Raw genomic sequence first — 22,323 nt, forward strand, 5'->3', positions numbered from 1 at the left:
TTCAGCTGGCCGCATTTGTGGGTTTACGGCACAGCTGTCTGGTTTGCTGTCTGTGCCGCGGGAGAGCGAGGAGGCTGAGGTCGGGAGGGCACGTGGCGACTCCACAGCCTTTTTGCCCGAGGGCAAGCGGCAGAGAAGAGACAGACGTTTCAGTGGCTCGGATTTTGTTTTGGAGACGGTGATCCCCTAAGTGCCCAGACGACGGGACGGGCGGGGCGGGGTGCCCGGGAGGCGGGCGGTGACACCTTTGGCGGCCCCCGCTCTGCTCAAATAGCCAGTGCCGCGACCGGAGCGGACCCGGCACGGCCGCCCACCCCATGGTGACGGCGGCGGGCGGGCGGTGCGGCGGCACTCCGGAGCGCCGGGGGCCCGGCGGCTCCCCTGGGGGCTGTCCGCGGCGCCCGGTGCGGCGGCGGCGCCTGGGGACGGGGGCGGCGGCGGCGGCGGCGGAGAACGCGCAGGAGCTGCAGGCTTTCCGCGACTACGGGGAGAGCTGGTACCGCTCCCGCAAGGGGCTGGAGAGCCGCTTCCAGCCGCGGGAGCCGCTCGCCCGGCAGCCGCAGGTGGGGGCAGCGGGGCCGGCGGCGGGAAATGGGCGGGGGAGCCCGGGGTCGGCCCCGCCTGATCCCCACTGCCGGTGCCGTAGGTGACGGCAGAGGCGCGCTGCAAGCTGGTCAGCTGGCTCATCCCCGTGCACCGGCATTTCGGGCTCTCCTTGGAGGCTCTCTGCCTGGCCGTCAACATCCTCGACCGCTTTCTCGCCACTACCCCGGTGGCCGCCGACTGCTTCCAGCTCCTGGGTGTTACAGCGCTGCTCATCGCCTGCAAACAGGTAGGGGCGATCCCGGCTGCCCCGCACCGGGGGTGGCGGCCCGCTGAGGCCGGCCTGAGGGCGCCTTGGACAGGCCGGGCTCCGCGCCAGCTCCCGGCGGCAGCGCCCTCACTCCTGTCCCCGCCCGCAGGTGGAGGTGCACCCTCCTAGCGTGAAAGAGCTCCTCGCCCTCTGCTGCGACGCCTTCACCCGCCAGCAGTTCCGCAACCTGGAGTGCATCGTCCTGCATCGCCTGGACTTCGACCTGGCGGCGCCCACCGTCAGCTTCTTCCTGGAGCACTTCAGCCGGGTGCGGCTGGAGGCGCGGGGGGCCGACGCGGGGGAGGCGGCCGATGCCCGGAGCCTGGCGGCGGGCGTGGCGGAGCTCAGCCTGGCTGACTATGCCTTCACCAAATACGCGCCCTCTCTGCTGGCCGCCAGCAGCCTGGGGCTTGCGGACCGGCTCCTGCGCCACCGCAGCCCCCTGGACCTGCGAATCAGCGGCTACCCAGAAGGGCTCCTGCGGGACTGCATGGACCAGCTTCAGCTCCTGGTGTCTCTGAACGGGCGGTCCCTGTCTCTCCTCCTGCCCTCGGAGGTGGCCCAGAAGTGCCCCTGGCTTGGAGATGACCGCTGACAGCGGGTGGTGGTGGAGACGGCTCTGGCTCGCCGTTTGTGCTCCACAAAGTCGGTGCAGTGTGATCCACTAAGCCTTAGTGTCATTGGAGCTTAAAAATTAGATGGCGTTTTTCAAACGGTTTTATGTGTCATGTTATCTGCACAGTCCCTTTGCTGTATTCTTTTAAGTCAAGCATGTAAATATTGTACTGAATCTCACGTACTGTGTTATTTAAATGGAGGGTGGTCCATAAAGATAACATAAGGACCAACTGAATATTGAGTAAACTCTTTTCTGTTTGTTACATCTATACCTTTATTGGCTGGCAGCAGGCAGACCCATCTGGGAGAGGAAACACATTGGCACATAACGAATTCGCCCTGTCAGTTAACACAATCCCTCACAAAATAAACACGCCCAACAGTGTCATACCCTGTGATGCCTATGTAGCTTGAGTCAAAGTTACAAGATGCTTGTACATCTTGAGTTATAAGATACCAATATAACCCGAATCATAACTTTCTAGACAATGTAGGAGCCAGTATATGGTTAACTAGTTGCTTAATGCTTAAATAAACAGAAACTCGCCAGGTGAATAGTTTCAAAAATAGGCAGGTATAGCTATATTGGGAAGCAGCAGGATGTACTAATTAGTAATTAGCAAATGTAAAGCAAATTAGCCACAAAATTAAGAATTTTGACCAGTTAGATCCAGAAAGACCGAGGAACACCATAACTGTGCATGCTCTGAAGACAAAGTTGAAAAGTTCAGTTGTGAGGAACACCTTAAGCCTTCATTGAAGAAGACCTCCAAGACCACCTAAATTGGGGAAGTACAACCACAGTACAGAACTATTTATATCCATGAGATAACATTGTGTAAATAAGTTTCCGTGCATATATGATGATGTTATAACAACATAGCAACATTAAGCAATACTTACTGTATAAATAAACCACAGCACTTGACAAAGGTGGGTGGGCTAGGTGAAGAAATCCCCCGCACCTCCAGTGCTGCGATAAAAAAATACCTGCTCTATAGCCAGTCTATGGGATTTTATTTCACCTGTTTCAAACTGCCACCGCTGGCTTGGTCATGGCTCAGGAAAAAAAAAAAATAGGCACACTGACATAAGTGTAGGAAAACAGAGTGTGGAATAATAACAGCTGGGTTTGTTTGCTTGTTTGTTTGTTTGTTTGTTTAGTTTTCTAGCAGGTCTATAATCCAGATGCACGCTCCTGAGCAGGCTGGCACAATCAAAGACAGAAAACAATCATAGTGTTGTAAAACATTTCATTTTCTTAATTTCTTTTGTATCAGTGTACAAAAGCAGTGTTAAAAGACCTAGAGCTGCCCTCGGGAGTGCTCACCTTTCAGCGCAGGGGGGACCCGGACGCCGGGCGGCGCTCCAAGTCCTGCCTGCCCTCTTGTCCACGCTGCTGTTATAAAAAATACCTACAGGACCACCACGGGGGAATAAAGGGCAGCTCAACCTCCGCCAGCCCCGTCGGTGATTTCAGCTGGACATGCCGTAGCAGCGGGTGCGACCCTCTGCCGGTGCGAGGGCAGCCTCTCCCGGTGCGCGGATCGCTACATTCAAGATGCCATTGACGGGCTTTTTTCTCCTACATAACACACCCCACACCCGACCCCCGCCGTGCCCCGTGGCTTTCAACGCAGCCGGACCCTGTTCCTTAGAGAGGTTTAACAAACACCATTATAAACACCAGCCCAGCCCCCCGGCTGCCGCCCGCGCTGCCCGGCAGAGAGCCGCGGGGCTGAGCGCGGCACCGAGCTGCTGGGGGCCGGGCGGCCGCGCTGGCGGGGCGGGCAGCGCTATGCTCGCCTTTCCCTGGAGGCAGCCCCTCGGCCCGCCCAGGCTCCGCAGGCGCGGGGAAGGTTCCGCGGGCGCGGGAGCGGGCGGCGCGGCGCGGGGCGGCGGCGGGAGGTTTCGGCGCCCCGGCGGAGCGAGGGCGGGCGGGCAGCCCCGCCATGGCCGCTGTGCCTGCTCGCGGGGCGGCGCCGAGCGGGACGCGGGGCGGAGGACGCCCGCCGGCACCGGAGCTGGAGCCGAGGCCGGCGCCGGGGCCGCGGCGCCAGCATGGAGCAGGGCGGCCGCCGCCGAGCCTTCGGCAGTATCTGCCCCAACACAGTCCAGGGCCCGCCCGCCCGCCCGGCCAAGAAGCCGGCCCGGCCCGGCGGGGACACGGCGTGGACGCCCCCGGCCGCCCTGAGCCCCCGGACTCCCCCGCCCCGTGCTCGCCGCAGCGGCGCCTCGCCGGCCGCCGCCGCGCCCGCCCTGGGTGAGTCAGCCTGCGGCCGACAGCCTTAACCCCCAGGCGCGTACCCTTCCCCGTTCCTCCTTCTGCGCCCCTCTGGTGTTGCCCATCGTGCTCCCCAGCCGTGATACCCCCACCTTACCCTCCACTGTGTTCTGCCGGCCATGACCCCTCTCCGTGAACCCCGCTGTATCCTCCCTGGTGCCTTTGCACCCCGTTTCCCAGCCTTGCATTACCTGGCCATGCACATCGAAGATGTTCCCCAGCCGTACTTCTCATTTTGGCCTGCCCCATTTGCTATGTCTACCCCTGCCCTTGCTACTCACCTTTGTCTCTGACTGTCCCCAGTGCTCAGCACCATCAACTGGCAGGATTTGGCAGCCTCTGCCCCCACTTTTCCCACCACCCCAGCTGGCCCTGTGACCCTGCAGCAGGTAAACCTACTGTTCAGAACAGCCTAGGCTGCGCTTGGCACCTGAAGGGGTAGCTCTCTCAAGCAGATGGGTGCTGGCAACTTCCCTAGCCTCAGGTTTCCCACCTGTGAAATGGGCACAGCAGAGGACAGCATCTTGTGCCGTGTGTCAGATGGGTTGCAAGTGGCTAGGGGATGGCGCCTGGGGATGCTGTAACTGTGATAAGGTGCTGAGCACAGGCAGCAGACACTGTTGAAACAGTATGGGCAGTGGTGTGGGCAGGTCTGAGCCCTGGGCCCCGCTCACTGGATCATTTCTTTCACCCCTGCCAGGGTCCCTGCTTCCAGGATGGGCCAGAGTTTGTTTTCCAGGAATTCAGGGATACTCTTGGTGATTTTATACCTGGTAAGTAGATATTTTTCCTTACCTGAGCCAATTGTACCTGCGTGTGCACATCTGCAGTCATGCTACATTTGGTCTCCTCTTTTTTTTGCTTTGCTTTTGGAATTTTGGATGCCTACTCTCTGCATGCTTGTCCCACCATGGGACAGTCTGTGAGGAAGCGCATTCTCGCTCACCCCCTTAGAGACCTGAGCTGTCACTGAGCTTTCTCCCACAGGAGACAAATTAGATTCAGGATGCACAGCTGTCACAGTAGAGTAAAAGCATTTCAGAGGGACATGTCCAGAGGGAACCTCCAGAGGGATGTTTAGAACCAGAATGGTGTGCTGGGTTTGGGGCGAGCAGACATGAATACCTCCACTTAACACTTGTGGCTATTCCTTCCAGATGTATCCACCTTAGTGCCACCACCACTGGACTGTACTGACTATGATTTCTCACTTGGTGAGGAGGTGGCTTTTGGCCCCTGCACCCCGCAGCTGCAGAGCAGCATGCTGGTGCAGGTTCCCCCACAGAACCTGTCTTCCCCTGAGCCATGCTGGAGGGACCTGGCAGAGGAGCACCAGAAAGCCCTGGGAGATGCCCTGGAGGCAAACAGCCAGGTAGGGAGCCCAAAGCCCTCCCTAGGCTGTGCTGTGTTCTGTCACATCCTGTTGAGGTGACTGGAGGGCCCTGGTGTTCAGCATCCCCTGGCTCCTGGACAGTGTGGCTGTCTCGACCACCCCTTTCCCCATTTGTCCTTCGTAGCTGCAGGAGACCCTCACACAGAGGCAGGAAGAGCTGGTGTCACTGCGGGAGAGCAACGTGCAGCTGAAGGAGCTGGCAAGTCAGGCCAGGCAGCTGGCTGCTGTCCTTGACGTGAGTGCTGCTCACTATTCCAGCCTGGCTGCCCTGCGGCCCAGGTGGTCCCTGGGGGACAGTGTGATGTCGGGTGCAGGGGGGAATAGGGTGCAGGGTGAGGCAGCACGGGGTGGGACAGGGCCTGGATGGGGGGAGGTGTGGAATGGGATTGTGCAGTGTGGGGCTGTGGGAATTGTGTGGTGCAGGACGGTGTGGGGTGGACAGCGTGGGGCAGGGCGGCGTGGATTGGTACAGTGCGGGGTGGAGCAGGGGTCAGCGTGCTACGGTTCGGGGCCGGGCGGTGAGCTGTGGGAGGGGGCCGTGCGGTGTGGGATGGAGCAGGGGAGCGCAGTGTGGTGCGAAACAGGACGGGGCTGCGCGATGCAGATCGCGGGACTCGCGCTCCCTCTCGCTGGCAGACGCTGATGCTCCCGCAAAGCGCCGACGGAACAGTCCTTCCTCCTCGTCCTCCTCTTCATCCTTTGCCTCCTCCGCCCGCCGCCGCCGCTGCCCCGGCCGGGACGGGCCCGGAGGATGCGGAGGGCGTGGATGCCATGCTGCGGGCCGTGTCGGAGAAGTGTCGCGCCGCCCTGCGAAGCCTGGGGGGCGGCGCTGGGGACAGCGCGGGGGGCAGCCCCGGGGGCAGCCCGGGACACAGCCCGGGGGGCAGCCCCGCAGCCAAGCGCCCGCGGCCGGGCCCGCGCCTGCACGGCGCCTTCCGCGGGCTGCGCACCGGCCGCGCCGCGCCGCGCCCCGCCGCGGGGCAGCTGGAGGGGGGCGGCAGCCTGCGGGCCGCGCTCGGCGAGGCGGGCGCCATCCGCACCCTGGCCTTCCCGCAGGGAAACGCCTTCACTCTGCGCACGGCCGGCGGCGGGCTCCGCTTCCGATGGGTGCCGCGCTGAGAGCCCGCGGCGCCGGCAGCCGGGCCCGGGCAGGGCGGAGCGCGGCCGCTGCGGCGCCCCCCAGCCCTCGCGCGCTCCCCGTTTTCTCTTGGAAAAGGGGAATTCGCGCTTCCCCCCGGCTGCCGGAGAAGCGACGGGAGAGCGCGGCAGAGGCACCGTGCCCCAGCGAGGGTCCTGCGCCGCGGGCTTCGTACGCCGCGCCGCCGTACGGGCTCCTGGCCCGGCAGCTTGCCGTCAGTAGCTCGCTAATGGAAGTAGAAATTAAGCGAAGGTCTGCCCAGTTTTATCCAGAGGTTTTTAGTCAGCTGAGGAGACAAGCGTAGCTGACAGGACAGTGGCTGGAGTTGGCCAGTGTGAAAGCAGAGGGATCGTCCCAGGTGGTGAAACACGATGCTGCATCGTGGAATTTTACACCCAATGTTTACAAAGTAAACTTGTATCGTTCATGTGTGCAACTGTATGTGTATATTTGTACTTGTTATGATGATTAAATGGTGCTTAAAATTGCCATTTTGTTTGTGCAGATTTACTGTAGACTTAATTTTGCAGCAGGTATGCATATTTACTTTAATTAGAGCAGAGGTAGCAGAAAGCATCTCTGACAGAATAGTGATGTAAAGTTTTGGAAAAATACATGCTACTTTTAACATTAGTCAGCGGTACTAACTTATATAAAGAGAAATGTTTGGAATAATACATGCTACTTTTAACATTAGTCAGCGGTACTAACTTATATAAAGAGAAATGTTTGGAATAATACATGCTGCTTTTAACATTAGTCAGTGGTACTAACTTATATAAAGAGAAATGTTAAAGAGTAACAGATTGAGGGAGATGTATATCGTGTACTGCTAGAAATATGTTTATAGCCTAACACCATGACCATGATGCATACCAAACACTTTTCATCAGTGTGTATCTCTGTGTCTGATGATGCTCCTGTGAGTCTCACTGAGAAACATTTCCTTTCACCCACCAGTTTGAAAGCTAAGCCACTAATAACACTCATGTAACAGTACCCGATAGTTTTATATTTCTGTGGCACACAAGTGACACGCTGCTCCACCCAGGGTAGGGATTTTCTCCCTGTGAAGTTATCATTTTTTCAGCATTCAGCTTTTCCAGTGTCCTTGCATGGGTCCATGAACATTAACAGCAGTCCATCTGTGACAGGCCTTTGTTATGGTTAAACTGCCATCACATCATCACCTCAGTGGATTTCCTAGGGGAGTTGAAACCCTGCGCAAGCTGTTGTGCTTGTGGCAAGCAGTGATGTATTTGGGAGGCGAGTGGTTGTTGTTGTCAGCACAATATGTAGTGGTATGGCTGCTAGGAGACTGCAAAAGTGGTCATTGAGTATCTGAGGTCCTTCATGTCTGCAGCACTGACATTTTTCTAGCAAGAATTATGCTGAAGCCCTTTCTGGGATGCTGTGGCCTCAACCCTGGGATGACTTCAGAGACATATACATTTTTGCAGAAGACCTTTCCCACTTTGGCCAAAATCCTGTGTGAAAGCTCTGCTTTGACAGCAGACAGAAGAGACAAATCTTTCTGTCTGCACTCAATTCAGCAGGGAATAGATTAATAACAAAAGATAGCATAAAAATACTTGTACAATTATATATATATACACACACACATATATATATGTACAATTATGTAATGCTCATAAGAATATTAATTCCTCAGAAATTAAGTGACACAGTAAAAGTGTGGATGCAAAAATGAAATAACCACCCTGTTGGATTGTGACTACTGTTGATCTTGCTGCTACTTCAAGTTTTTCAGAATTACAAATATGTTTTCACCCACTTTTTCAGTGAACCTGCTATGGCATTTCCACTGATTACTCTTACTCATAGTGTTCTATGGTAAGAGGATCCTTGATTAATTTTGAGATGTAATATAAAAGCAGTAGAAAACGATAATAAATGTACTTTTAAGTCTATTTAATTTGAAGATCTATTAATCAGAAGGCTGAAAATTGGCTAATGAGAGCAAGATGTTTTAGCTAGAATTTGTGAAAGCCTTTTTTAATCAGCAATTTTGTTCATCCCTTGATCATAAGACAATATCCAATACTGACTGTCAGCATGGCATTTTCCTGCAGGGCTTGTTAGGGCTGTTCAATGGATCATAAAGAGAAAATATTGCCCATTCACAAGTCTGAGCTACTCTCCACATGCCAGTAGTATAAATGTTCTTGCTTTGATGTTCATTGTCAAATTGTATGTAAACGCAGGCAAACATTTGGTGTCATTTAATTGCTCTGGTCACTGTTTTTGTAGCACATGGGTTCAGGCAACTGCCACCTATATTCCATCACAAAGATGCAACTGATGTTCCTGCCAGTTTGCCACAGATCCTGTGTGGTGGCAGGCAGGCATTGAGGTGGCTCGGGCATTTGGTGATCATGTAGAGACCAGACTCTAACATGGCTATCAGCGACAGCAGCAGTACTAAACCACCCCTGTTGGCTCTTCAGCAATTGCAGAGAGATTGAATTTCACTGACGTTCATTCCCTTGTTTTCCTGAATATTTTTCTAAATAAAAATACCCCTGTGTCTAACTTCAAGGAAAAGGCAAGCATTTTTCAGTCCTCTTCATATGACAGCAGCAGCACTCTTCATCTTTTCTAAACATTGACTTCTGGTCAGCAGCCATTATTTGCATTTTGCATTGCACAGCCTCAACAAACAACTAAAGCTAATGAGGACAAAAGAGGCTGTAGTTTGCTTTGGCACAACTATTTCATAGCTACAGCAAAATCAGTCTTAAAGTCTGACTTGCACCGAGCACCTGTTCAAACTCTGATAGCAAGTGACTATTTATATTCAATATTTACTTTATATCTTAAATAAAATACTACGAAGAATAAATCAGTAGGAGCCTTCAAGGTTTTTCATGTGTTGGTAAAACACATGAAAACATTCATTTTTGGTAAAATCTCCAGATTTCTTACGTGGATAATGCAGCTAAAATTAGAACTCACTTGCTAAAATAAGTCAATTTGGATTTTGAGTCTATTCTCTTTTTCACCCAGTAAATTGTTGTTGTGATTGCCCGCGAGAGTTATGATTTAAATCCAGCTGGAAGTTAAACTTCATGCAACTGATCCCTGTCCTCCAGTCCCTCACCCACACACTGGTGAGAGAGAGGAAGAGAGAGAGAGAGAGAGAGAAGGCAGAATTATAGGTTGAGATAACAATTTACTGGAAACAACAATGAAATAAGAGAATGAAAAGTAACAGCAACAATACATACTAACAACAGTGTATAAAAGAGGGTGATTGCACAAAAAGTGCTCATGGTGTCTGACTGAGCAGACCCAGTGTCATACAGCTTTCTCAGATGGAGACCAATACAGCACCCACAGCCCTTTCCTTCTTGGACATGAGAATCCCTTGCTTCCCCTTACCTGGCAGATAAAGACTTAGGCACACCCACATGGCTCTGACAGAGACATCCACATGGCTCTGGCATATATATATGTATATGTATAGACACATATGTCTATCTATATAGATACAGAGATAAAAATGTACATGTAAAGGTATTATTTCTGTAGTCAATGGCCATACTTACAAGATGCCTGTTGAGTTTGTGTAGCCCATGATTGTGTGCTTTACCCTCCCAAGACTTCTTCCAGAGCAGGAGGGCTTGTGTGCTGTTGGCTGGTTTTGTGCTGCATCAGCTCACAATTGGTGGACCTGGAGCATCCTTGTAGCCCATGGTAGTTATGGCATACAGTGGCAGTGTCATTCTGCCAGCAATGTTATACAATTCAGTATTACAGACTGTTCTCCCCCCAAAATCAAACCTCCTTGAGGCACATCATATTTCCATTCTTCTGCATTACCCACCGACTGCATCCACGTCCTTAAGCAAAAACAATTTCATGGATGTATTTGCCTTTGCTTGAGGCAGGACTAATCCAAAATGTCTTCCCTAAGGGGTATCCACTGGTTGTTTCCACTGAAAACACATAAAGCTTGCTTTGGTGGGTTTGTGGTAGTGTGATGTAACCAATCTGCCACAGTCTGGGGTCACCAGGGAGTGTCCATGGTTAAGTGCACTCATCAATCACAGATGTTGCATCTCTTCCCTGGAGATCTGGGGCATCGTGGGTACATTGAGGCAGAAATAATTCACCCTTTTGTTGCCAGTCCAGATCCACCTGAGACACTTCAACTTTGGCACCTCGATCCACCTCTCCATTGTTTTGATATTCTTCAGTAGCCCAGCTCTTGGGTATTGTGCACCTACATGATCTACTTTACAGCCAGCTCCTCCACCTGGGCAGAGGTGCCACACTTCTGCAGCCCAGATGGGTTTCCCTTTGCACTGCCTGTCTTTTTCCACTGGTCCATTTTCCACCATCAGCAAGTCAGTGTAGAGGTAGAGCACTGGCCATTTCTCTCACTCAGCGACATCTAAAGCCAGCTGGACAGCATCCAGCTTTGTGAACTGACTGGATCCACCTTGTCCCTCAACAGTGTAGGGCTTCATAGAGCACCTTTCCACTTGCAAATTGTCCCTACAATACATCAGGAACCATCAGTGAAGAGAGTGTGTTGATTTTCATTTTCTGGCAGCTGATTGTAGTGTAGGACCTCCTCAGCATGTTCAACCTTTTCCTCCTCTGGTGATGATAATCCACAAGTCTCACCTTCAGGCCAGTTTGTGATGACTTTCAAGATCCCTGGGTGATTTGGTTTCCTATTTGAGCTCACTGGGTGATCAGAGCAATCCATTCATTCCACATAGCACCAGTGCCATGATGCGTGGAAGGCACTTTCCCTTTGAACATCCAGTCCAGCACTGGCACTGCCAGAAGAAGCTGTGCTTTGCTACCAATCACCTCTGAGGCAGCTCAAATCCCATAATAAGCTGCAAGGATCTCTTTTTCAGCTGGAGTGTAGACAGCTTCAGATCCTTTGCATCCCTGACTCCAGAACTCCAGGGCTCATCCTTGAGTCTCCTGGACACATTTCACCGGGACTCCAGGAAGGACCATTTTGCTGGCTGCAGTGTAGAGCACATTTTTCACATCTTATCCTGTCCTGAACTGGCCCGGGGACTACTCCATGAACAATCTCCTGTTTCACGTGTTCAAAAGCTTGTTGTAGTTCAGGACTCCATCTGAAATCATTCTTCTTTAATGTGACATGATCGAAGGGTTTGTGATCTAATGGGCTTTCTCTGTCTGTCACTAAAGATTTGTATGTTTGTAATTCCCTAACTCAGGTAGATCCCAGGCAGAAAAAGGTGCAGGAACTTTCCTAACATATTTCAGTTTGACTTTCAACAGCTTTTGGCCTTGGGAAATTTTGCACTATTTTTCAAGGTGAGTGGTAAAGAGTGCTAAACAATCACCACTGAACCCGTGACATGCCACTGCTGAGCTTTCTAATAGCCCTAAATGAGGTCTTTTTTCTATTAGGAAATTCCTTGGTATTATTTTCTTTGCAATTGGTTGGTGCCCTAGGGGTGGTTGCATTAGGTGATAAGAGGTAGGCACCCAGCACTTCCATACACCATTCTTCAGAATTCTAATTAGAGCTATCAAATACGCCTTCACATGACTGAAGCAATGATTGGAGCAATGGACAACGCATACTTCAGGATATTCTAGGGTGTGCAGTGCAGACCAACTAGTAGTTTGCCAACAAAACAAACAGGAAAGGAAGAGATGAGGGTAAAATCAGTAGCTGAATCTCTCACAATGACCTCTTTGTGTAAAAGGTATTATTAATAAAACAGATACAGAGATACTTATGAAAAAAAAGTTATACCATTTTATTCTTCTTTGGTCTGATTGTCTCTAGTGTAGTTCCATTTTTCGTATGTTTGTAGTGTGCTCCTCTCTTTCTAATTTTGTGGTCAAATTTGTATCTCCAAGTGAAATTCACAGTCTCCTTTGTCGCAGGGGGCCTCTGAGTGGGACCAGGAATCCAGCAGTTCCAAGGCCCTTGCAGGACTAGACACTCACAATAACTCTGAGAGGAGCTGGAATGGACTTGTATCTCTTGTGAGGGGAAGGGATTATACAAATTGTGGGTTGACAGAGATTATTTGACCTATACCTACACCCTGAATATCAAGGAATGGTTTTAGAGCCTAAAAAAGTGGAAGACTTGAAATAGATGAGCATCTCCTACAGAGTGAGGTACAAATTGGGTTTCTTCAACATTAGGTTTGTAAGTGCTGGGAATATGACCTAACCTGTCTCAACTAAAAACTGCACACCTGGTTTGCTGAAGTCCTTATCTCAATAGGGAGATGAGGGATATTATCTTTGTAAATTTGTAGATTGTAAAGATCTATTTTGATCTTATGATTGTAAATTAATCAGTTTTGAAAGAGTGAAACTGAAAAACGAACCTAAAAAACCATTTTAACTGAAAACTTAGATTGTGCATTCAACTATATTGAAAATACAGTTGGACACGATTCCCTAAATATTAGTCTTTGGAAGTGAAACCAGGGACTTATTTCCATGGCAAGTCATATGAAGTTCCTGAAATCATAACAGCATTTCAGGAACTCATAGGTGTTGAAGCTGAAGCTGTCAGCAATTACTTGCATTGAGGGATGACAGTGCTTTTTAACTGTATGGTGAATTACCCTTATCCAGGAAAGAGTGTTAGATACATTGCCCTGAGTCCAAGACAACATGAGAGGAATCACCTGCAGCAGGTGCCTGAAGCCTTGGATATAGTTGCAATTCATAATTATTTGGAGCTGCAATTACTTTTTTCAATACTTAACTGTACAGTAACATACAGTTTGGTACTAGTAATGTAGAAATAAGTCTTGTGCTATCAATGGAGGCTGCTAGGGAAGCTTTGGAAAGAACCACTCATAGTCTGAGTATTGTTTTGGCAGTTTATTAATCCAGACTCTCGGGATTCCAGGATGAAATATTATTTAGCCACACAGTTGGCTGCTGGCAATGAACCCAGAGGTTCTTTTGTTCAGTTGGAGTTTATCCAAGGCTAAACAAAATGTAGCTTTACCTTGTATGCGCTCTAATGCCAGTGCAGAATCCCAGCATATTGTAAACCTTGACTTAAACAGTAGCAGTGGTGTGTTGAAATGGATAAGCGGTGTGCACAAAAAAAGGGAGAACACGTTGAAGAGTGAAACTCAGCAGAAAGGCCTGGGATGAATGACTTAGCAGGACAGCTTTTGATCTGTCCATGGAAAAGCAAAACAAGGAAATTACTGTAGGGTGCTGAGGAAGAAATAGACTATTGTTTTATGAAAGCTGAAGGTCACATCAAAACTGAAAATCCTGGGAGTCAGCTGTGTGTTACATGAAAATTAATACAATTTATCAAAATGCACTTATCCCTTGGTGCCCTGGTTTGCTTGGTGTTTTTTGTTTCCACCTCTTTTTAAACCAATAAAGCCAGAAATTAACAGGTGACACAAATTCCTCCCTGAGCGAAATAGAGCTTTGATCTACTCTCATATACTTGTCAACCAGGATTATTTTTACTAAATTTAGTGTTGGAAATAAAAGAAGTTTAGATACAGGAAAAAGTGTGGCACAAATGGACAAGAATCAGAGGTATTTGTATATAGCCAGTAATCAATACGACAGTCTATGCACATAATGCATTCTTATTATGACAGAATGCAGCACACAACTAACAGTTACATGGGTTTTTTTCTTTATTTTCTCACTTGTTTGCATAGGAGATGTAATTTTCCTTAATGTTTGAGTGTTGGGGTTCATCTGAAGAGTAATAGTGGATAGTTATTTCTAGAGATCACTCCCCTCATGTTCACAGTCACTTTTACTGTGCAGGCAAAGATAAATGTAATGGGAGATTTGTAATGAGCAGAGTACTGGACTGAGATGTTAATTGTTGGTTTTAATGAAAGCCCCAGCAAAGACGCAGGAACTATTTCCTCCTCTTGCCCTCTTAATTACCTCTCCTTTGTACAACTAAAATGAAGCTTTGAGTTCCTTGTACAGCTAAAAGGAAGCTTTGAGTTCATTGCCAGAATATTCCAGTTACCTGGTCAACAATATTTCATTCTGGAGTCTAAACAACAGCTGCTCACTGCAGTGTGAAATGATGTGATGAGAACAGCCACATGAATTGAGTCCTCATTTCTTTCCTGATTCCTTCCTTCCCCTTGCTTGCTTTGCTTTCTGTTGTAGGTAGAAATACTTGAGGGTCAAAGCCCCCTTTAATAAATGAGAACCACCATCTAGTACAACTGTCAGCCACTTAGAAAGGCCCAGGGCTTTGTCCATACTGCTGTGAGAAATGTTCCTCTAACCCACTCAGAGGAGCTTAAGCACAGAGCAGGCAACAAGATTGGGATCTTTCTGTATACTGGCTGAAAATCTAGAGAGAATGGTGAAGAAAAACAGGAAGAAATATTGAGATGTTCTCGTGTCTCAGGATCTCTGCTCAGTGAGCACTTGACAAAGCTGGGACGTAATTTTTTGCTTTGGCAGAAGTTGAAGGCTTTGGTTCCCAGAAATCTCTCCTGCAAAATGGAAAAAAAATTTCACTTCTGTATGTTCAACATTTTTTCCCATCTATTTCAAAACTCAAACTGGTGATAAATCTTAATTAGACTCCTCACACTGTAAATGGTGATATTTTTCTTAACACAATTTGTTACACCTTTCTTGGTTTATCCTGGGTGTCACAGGCAGTGACTACATCATCTCTGATAAGTATCCAATATGCCCTTGATATTTAAGTCCCTTAGCTAGCCAGGTTTCTCAAAGTAGGCCTTTATTTAAGCAAATGTTTCTTAAAAACTTACCTAAAAGACCATTTTTGTTCACTTCTCTCTTTCTCTGTCGTGGAGACAATTTGCCATCTACTGCTTTTAAGGCAGTGTTCTGTGATCTGCCCTTTATATCTCCCTGCTTGCCTGGATCAGGTGTAAGCTGCCAGCACGACTTGTCAGCAGTCATTTGGCAAGGAGCACCCTCACTTTCATGCCGAGAAATTCTTGGGTCGTAAAAATGTTAGTGGTCCTTGTCCAGCAGCCTGGATGTGATGAATCCAACTTTTCCTGAAAAGTGTTGTTGCAGTCAGCTCTTAATTGTTATGAGTATTGCTGCTGATGTCCAAACTTCACCTTCAAACTACAAACTTGTATTTTATCTCGATAAATTCTGACACATGATGATGACGGCAATTTTATAGTAGAAGACCTTAGGGATAATGGATGAGAAAAATCAATGTTACGACGGTATTGATAACCTGAATAACAGCTTTCAAAGGAGTACCGGGCACAACATACCAGCACCATCTGCTGCCAGTGAGGACAAACTACATGGCTTCTTACATACCAGTTTGGGAATGTTTTGCCGTGAGCTACAAAGTTTTAGCCATGTTTTTAGTACTTAAATGAAATAACTGAGCAGTTGGCTGTATAGGTTCCATAACGAGGAGCCTAAAATTAATACATGGTGAGAAAGAAATGAAGACACTTAACCCAAGTGACTTAATTTCACTTTGTAGACATACCAGTGAGGTGCTGGAAGCATTATAGAAATGATACACTTAGTTGTGTACAACTTTTTAAAACAAATCTCTGTTTAAGTTGCAATCTCAAAGTGACAAAAAATCTCTTATCTAGCACATAATTTCCAGAATATTATGTGCTTCAAGTGAAGAAGAATGTATTAAGGATATCCCTGGTATTATAATACCTTCCTGACAATTCAACACATACTCCTCAAAAAACACAGAGAAGTTCAGAGTTCCCCATTGCACTCCTGCTTATTTTTATTTACCACTGACTTCACCTAGGGAGCTACTTGCCGTAAGGCTGCTACCAAAGGTAATGTCTTGGCATATATCCCATTGTTAATCAGTGTTCAGTAGAAATTTTATAGAAAAATTTTTATTATAATCCATTCATTGTGCATGTGTGCATACGTGAGCTGAAGGTTCCCAGGTAGGAAACATTGCTTGTAACACCAGTTGCAGTGGGTCATATTATTTCCTCTTTAATGATTTGCTCAGCATTTATTAATCCCAATTCTAGTTCATGCAAACAAAAAACCTTGTTGACTTGAAAGACTTTTGACTTTTATTCCAGTTTACAGCCATAAAGTTCTCAACTGCAACCTCTTTCCTCCCACTGTCAAACAAACTGCACGGTTACAGGTTTTCTCACCTGAAAGAAACTTTTCAGTGTGAGAAAGAGGTTTGTCAAGAGCCTCAAACGCTGGTCTGATAGGTAACAGTTCAATACACTTCACTTGAGTGTTGCTGATTTATTGAGTGTTCAAGCGAGCTGGCTTTGCAGCGCATGCCGGAGTCTGCTGTTAGGCAGGGTGGCGATATTTGGCTGCTCGCGTTAAACGTTGAGTCTTGTAGGGAAAAAATTCGCATTCAGTTAAACGAGCAACTGAAGCATTGCAAGCAGCCCTTTGTGAAGCTATGCTAGCAGCGCCTTGTGTGCTGTTTGTTTTACGGAAAGCGTTAAGGAGGTGCTGAGTGACCCAGCCACTTTGTATGCTGGGTGTGCTTTGTTGTGTCCTTACCAGCACAAAGGGACCTAATAAGGTGGCAGGTTTTTGAAATAGTTTTACTTTGTTTTGGCAAAACAACTGCATCAACTGATATTTAATTATTGCTTATTACAAATGCATCAGTATAGTCCTCCAGCATCTTGTTTACACGGTGCTTTTTCTGCAGATGTGAAGCATGCAGCTCCAAAATAGAATTAGGTAGGAAATAAGAAATTATTTGAGAAACTTTTTTGCAGAATAATTTTTTTATTGGTTCAAATAATTATTTTTCACTGTAAAATTTAGAAAAATCTCTCCTGGTTTCCAGAAACAGTAAGAAAGTGAAGAATACATTCAGCATATTTTAAAAAGTGGTACTCTATTTCTTAGCCTTAGAAAAGAACACTTTTAATGCTGTTTCTAACATCCAAAAGCTAGAAATAGGAAAATGTACTCTTTTACATGCTCTGCGTCCGCCTGCATCTCTCTCTTGAAAACCTAGATGGTGACACCCCGAATTTTGACATTATGACAAGGACTGAAAAAGAATGGTTATGAACTTACTTTGGAAAAACCCATATTTACCTGTTCCAGTAACTCTTCTCTTTTTACCTCTTTCGTTTAACTAAACTCTATCGTTAAAAACAAAACAAAACAAAACAAACGACTGTTTTACCTTTCTCCTATCAAATTTGTGCTCAGGTTTTCTGAGATGAACTGAGTGCCTAAGAATGTGTACTGTCCCTCCGGCATGCGAACTCCATAAAGCACATGCAGGAACAACTCACCTGCTGGCATTAAGCGACGTTTCACACTTTCTCCTACAACTTCTCCCTTTGCCTGTCACGTAAAAGCAAATGATAGCAGGTTATTTTTGGAATCTGGTAGTGTAAGATGGTGGTGAAGCAGAGCGGCTTTGGCTCGCTTTTGGGTTTGGGGACCTGCTTTGGAGGAGGCTGCGATGCCGTTTGTTCAGCCTCGTCTGACGAGGCGCCACTGCATTCAGCCCTCCGCTTCAGACAGCCCGGCTTGGGTGCCTCAGGACGGCGCTGCCCCGCACACTTGGCTCCCCGTGCGTGCTGCCCGGCTCCTCGCAGCAGGCGGAGCGGCAGTGGGAAGCAGCTGATGTGAGACGTGAGGGGTTTGTGCAGCATGTGCTGAGGAGCAGGGCAGAGAATGGCAGCAAAGCTGGTGAAGCTGGAGCGCAAGTGCTGTGAGGAGCAGCTGAGGGAGCTGGGGGTGTTTATCCTGGAGAAAAGGAGGCTCAGGGGGGACCTTATCACTCTCTACAGCTGCCTGAAAGGAGGCTGTGCCCAGGTGGGGCTCGGTCTCTTCTTCCAGGCAGCCAGTGTCAGGCCAAGAGGAAATAGCCTCAGCCATTAGGTTTAGGTTGGACATTAGAAGGAATTTCTTCACGGAAAGTGCAATTAAACACTGGAATGGACTGCCCAGGAAGGTAGTGGAGTCACCATTCCTGGCGGTGTTTAAAAATGGATTGGATGCTGTGGATTTAGTGCCCTGGTATGGTTGACATGGTGGTGTTAGTTTGTAGGCTGGACTTGATGATCTCAGAAGTCTTTTCCAACCTAGTTGAATCTGTGATGCTGTGAAGCTGTGATTCTGTGAAGTTGTTGCCCTAGCCCCATTGCCGAGGCAGAAGGAGCCCAGTGATGATGGCAGCCCCAGACGGCGGCACGGCCGAGTGATGGCAGCCGCAGGGGGCACGGCTGGGGCGGTGGCACAGCGGCCTCGGCCAGGAGTCGGCGGCCCAGGCCGTCGGTCTGGCGGGCTGCCCGAGCCCGATGCCGAGCCAGGGCTCTTTGGCACGGCCGCCGCCCTGCCCTGCCCGCGGAGCGCGGCCCCGCCGCGCAGCCCGGGCGCTTTGCCGCCAGCCGGCACCGCCGCCGCGCAGCCCGGGCCCGCCGGCGGGACGGACCGCCCTTCCCGCCGCGGCGGGCGCGCCTGCGGGATGCTTAAAGGACGGCGTGCGGCGCCACGGAACGGTGCGGTGGGCGGCCGAGCAGCTGGCACCGCCTCCCCGCGGGGACCGGCGCCCCGAGGGCCGGCCGGGCTATAAGTTTCCCTCCGCACGGGTTGCCGTGAGAGGAGTTGCTTGCCACGCACCTGCCCGGAGCCCACCCCCCGGGAGGGATCCTGCCCCAGGTCAGGAAACCTCCCCTGAGGTGGCGGCAGCGGCTTCAGCCAGCCCCGGCAGAGACGGAGCGGAAATTAGAAAAACCCGCCGGAGGACGAGCAGGAGGGACGAGGACTTGCTTTGGTAACAGCATCCCGTGGGGTGCAGGGGCTGCCCGAGCCCTCGGGAGGACCGGTCCTCCTCGGTGCCTCTGAACTGGCCCTGGAGCCGTGGCTCCCAGGGAAGCCCCGCCAGCTGCGAGGCTGGAGGGAAGGTGATTTAGGGTGAATAAACTGAGCTGCGCGGTTGCTAAGTGTTGTGTCTCTGTGGTTTTTTTCAAGCATGACGCGAAGAGAACGATTGGAAAGGACTTGAAGTGGAGCAGAAAGCAAAGCCCACGGAGAGCAGCGAAGGTAAGGACAGACACAGAGGTTTGCACTCCTTTGTACGCACTGAACTGAGAGTTCCACTGCGCCTTTCTGGGGGACAGAGGGAGGAAGGAGGGAAGGAAACTATGGAAAGTAGGTGATTTTGAACAAACCCCCGCAACGTGTAATTTCTATTGTTTTCTATTAGTCCTTATGACACTTTCTCGAGCGTAGTATCTGCAAAGTCAAAAACCCGCAAGTTATGGTCAATAGACATCCCTTCAGGGGAGGAAAAAAAACCACCTTCGGGCTTCTCTCCTGGTGCACTAGAGGGACTGCTTACTCTTCAAAAGCAAAAGTTACTTGCTCTGTTTGAAGGGGTTGTATAGATCTGCAGAACTTCTTTCCATTGGCACTGCAAACTCCGTTACCGACATTTAGGTGTTATATGATAAGGGACACAACAAAGAGCTCTCAAGTATGGTAGGAACCTAGGTAGGAAACTTTTTAATCACAAAAATAACTGCTTCACTGTAATCAATAGGTAAAATACAGGCATCTTGTGCCTTAAGGAATTGACTTGAATCACAAAACCAGGTAAGACTGTAGCATGCAAACTGATGGAGTGGGAGGTGAAGGTGTCTTTGAGATTGACCATACTGAAAAACACTGAAGCAGAAGATAACTCATTCTGCCATTAGATATGATAGCATAGAAATGTAATCTCTAGCATGCTGAGGATGTTGCTTCAACATATGTATTTTATGTAAATGATCCCTCAGGGAAAAGCCGTATTGCTGAAGTGAGCAACGACTGAGCTCTGGGAGACAAAACTTTGGGTTTGGTGGTGAAGGGGAACTAATGGCCAAAACTGAAGAGAGTGTAACAGTGTGGCAGTGCACGTTAGCTGGCTGTTGTCCCTGATGTGTCTACAGCTGCTAGCTGCACTCCATATTGTTTCATTCAAAAGCATCACGGAAAACTCAGAGGTGGCTGCCTTTTGCTGTGGAACAAGAAGAACTCAATTAGCCCGTACGTTCTGTGGCTGCTAACAGCAGCAGCACTCAAGGAAGTAAATGTTTCATGTTTTGTTTTGTATCGAGTTAAGATTTATTTTGAGTGATTTAAGACCATTTCTGAAGAAACAAAGTGAAGGCTTCAAATACAATATTAATTGGCTTTTAAACGGTGTCTAACTCAGTACCTCCTTTCCAGAGGGACTTCAAAGGACTTTCAATCAAAATGGATGTTGGAGGTAAAATCTTACCTCCATCTAGACTAAATTAATAAGCTTCAGTGCTGAAACCTTTGTTTGTTTTCCTTTAGGTGGCTGTAGAGAGAGGTATGCTGTGGCTTGTAACCTGCAGGTAAGCTGGACTATGGAGTAACCAATGATTATTCTAATTTAAAATAAAATTGACTACTCAGTGTTTGAATCTGGGCTCATCTAGGCTAAGGGCAGGGCTGCAACAGTGGCCATAAGCAAATGTCCCACAGAGAAAAGGACTGGAGTAAGTCTACATGATACAAATTATGTAGAGGTAAAGGTCTATATTCCTACAACTATGACAAGAAACTGTTTGCAACACTATCCAGTTCCTTTTGGACAGCCTGGGAACGCCACAGGAGGTTTATACTATTGCTCTTTCTCTGGTCTTCCTGAGTCAGACCCCTACCTGTGACATTTACCTCTTGACACTATATACTGTTTGAACTTGTGCATATATACATATGAAACATGAACCTTAAAACAGGTAAATACTGCTCGATTTAGGTCAAAAATAAGGAATGTTTCCAGGCATATTATTTCAGGAGGCATCTCCCTCGTAAGGGCTCTGTGTCTGGTAGGCAGTGTATTGCTAGTTGACTGCTGTACGTAATGCAGCAGTCACTGCTACACTGTCACCAGCTGCAGGGCTGGCTCGCCGCTGTTCCAAGGCAATTCCCTTGGAAGGTGCAGGGATTCTTGCAGGAACTCGTGCAGGGGGTGCAGCTGTGTGTGATGGGACGGCAGTGTATGTTGGCTGCTTGAAGTTCTGACAGCAGCTAACATGCAGCTGCTCTCTTTTCCCACATACCTTGGTCATCAAAATGGACAGCTACTACTTTTGTATAAGTAAATCTTTTTGTTTCTCCTGATTATTGCTTTCTTTGACTGTCACGTAAATAAAAGTGGTATCTTGCATCTTTCCATTATTCTAACAACAGTGAGAATTTTTTTCTTTATTTAGACTCTAGTGTTCATCTACTTTTAGATACCAAGGTAATAGGAAGTTTTTAAATACCTGGACCAGGTATAATTCAAATATTTAAAAAAAATTAAATTCAATCTTGGGAGTTTATTTAAAGCACAAGCAGCACACTTAAAAACTTTGTGTATGCTTTATGTTTGATTTTAATTTTTTTGATAGTATTATTTGACAAATGCAGCTTGATAGTTTTTGAGAGGTGTTTTTTGTTAGTTTGTTTGTTTTTAATCAAGTAACTAGAGTCCTCAACGGCTTAAAGTCACTTTCACTAACTTTCTAAATACTATATCTGAAAAATAATTACCTTTCCATTGTATATGATTTAAAAAGTCAGTCTTAGAGTTTTTCCTCTCTCATTGCTTCTCCAGATAACTTAATTTGTTAACATTAATGCATTAAAACAACTGCACATAGCCTCACCAACCAAACAGTGTGAACAGGACATAGCACTACATGTGGAAGGATTAAGGCTGGAAGCACATTGACCTTTTTGATTCATGTTACACTGTGAGCTTCTCCAAATTTGCTGGCACAGCCATCAGTGTTAATTTCATCCTCATCTTGACCCTTTAGACATCTACAGAGTGCCAACGACACTCTTTGCTGTTTCTTGTTTTATCTAGGAGCTGCTGTCCGTGCCATGGACTGTGAAGAGAAAGAGCAGCCGTGTTGGTGAAGGTGTGCAGAGTGACTGCCATCCCACTGCTGTGTGTGGTGATTAGGCAGTGTACTGTTAGTTAGCTGTTCCTCACACACCAGCAACTGACTACACTGTCAGATTAGCACATCACAGTCCAGACA

General features: G+C 48.4%; 2 protein-coding genes across 2 annotated transcripts; both read left to right on the forward strand.

Moving 5' to 3' along the window:
• The first annotated feature begins 302 nt into the window (after positions 1-302).
• Positions 303-1,689, forward strand: CCNO (cyclin O). Its single transcript, XM_054287714.1, has 3 exons — positions 303-563; positions 647-832; positions 963-1,689. The coding sequence occupies exons 1-3, from the start codon at positions 318-320 to the stop codon at positions 1,446-1,448; spliced, it is 918 nt and encodes a 305-aa protein (XP_054143689.1). The 5' UTR covers positions 303-317; the 3' UTR covers positions 1,449-1,689.
• A 1,843-nt stretch (positions 1,690-3,532) lies between these two features.
• On the forward strand, positions 3,533-6,267 carry MCIDAS (multiciliate differentiation and DNA synthesis associated cell cycle protein). The gene is made up of 4 exons (XM_054289635.1): positions 3,533-3,734; positions 4,913-5,127; positions 5,273-5,383; positions 5,785-6,267. Exons 1-4 carry the CDS (start codon positions 3,533-3,535, stop codon positions 6,265-6,267), a joined length of 1,011 nt encoding a protein of 336 aa, XP_054145610.1.
• The last annotated feature ends 16,056 nt before the right edge of the window (positions 6,268-22,323 follow it).

The sequence above is a fragment of the Melozone crissalis genome, unplaced genomic scaffold (genome assembly GCF_028551555.1).
Source record: "Melozone crissalis strain CALT ecotype California unplaced genomic scaffold, PUWL_Pcris_2 ptg000005l_1, whole genome shotgun sequence".
Lineage (NCBI taxonomy): Eukaryota > Metazoa > Chordata > Aves > Passeriformes > Passerellidae > Melozone > Melozone crissalis.

Coding starts and splice junctions, on each gene's coding strand:
- CCNO (XM_054287714.1), top strand. CDS start 318: ATGGTGACGGCGGCGGGCGGGCGGTGCGGCGGCACTCCGGAGCGCCGG. Junction 564..646: donor CGCTCGCCCGGCAGCCGCAG/GTGGGGGCAGCG, acceptor CCGGTGCCGTAG/GTGACGGCAGAGGCGCGCTG. Junction 833..962: donor TGCTCATCGCCTGCAAACAG/GTAGGGGCGATC, acceptor CCCCGCCCGCAG/GTGGAGGTGCACCCTCCTAG.
- MCIDAS (XM_054289635.1), top strand. CDS start 3,533: ATGGAGCAGGGCGGCCGCCGCCGAGCCTTCGGCAGTATCTGCCCCAAC. Junction 3,735..4,912: donor CGCCGCCGCGCCCGCCCTGG/GTGAGTCAGCCT, acceptor TATTCCTTCCAG/ATGTATCCACCTTAGTGCCA. Junction 5,384..5,784: donor AGCTGGCTGCTGTCCTTGAC/GTGAGTGCTGCT, acceptor TCTCGCTGGCAG/ACGCTGATGCTCCCGCAAAG.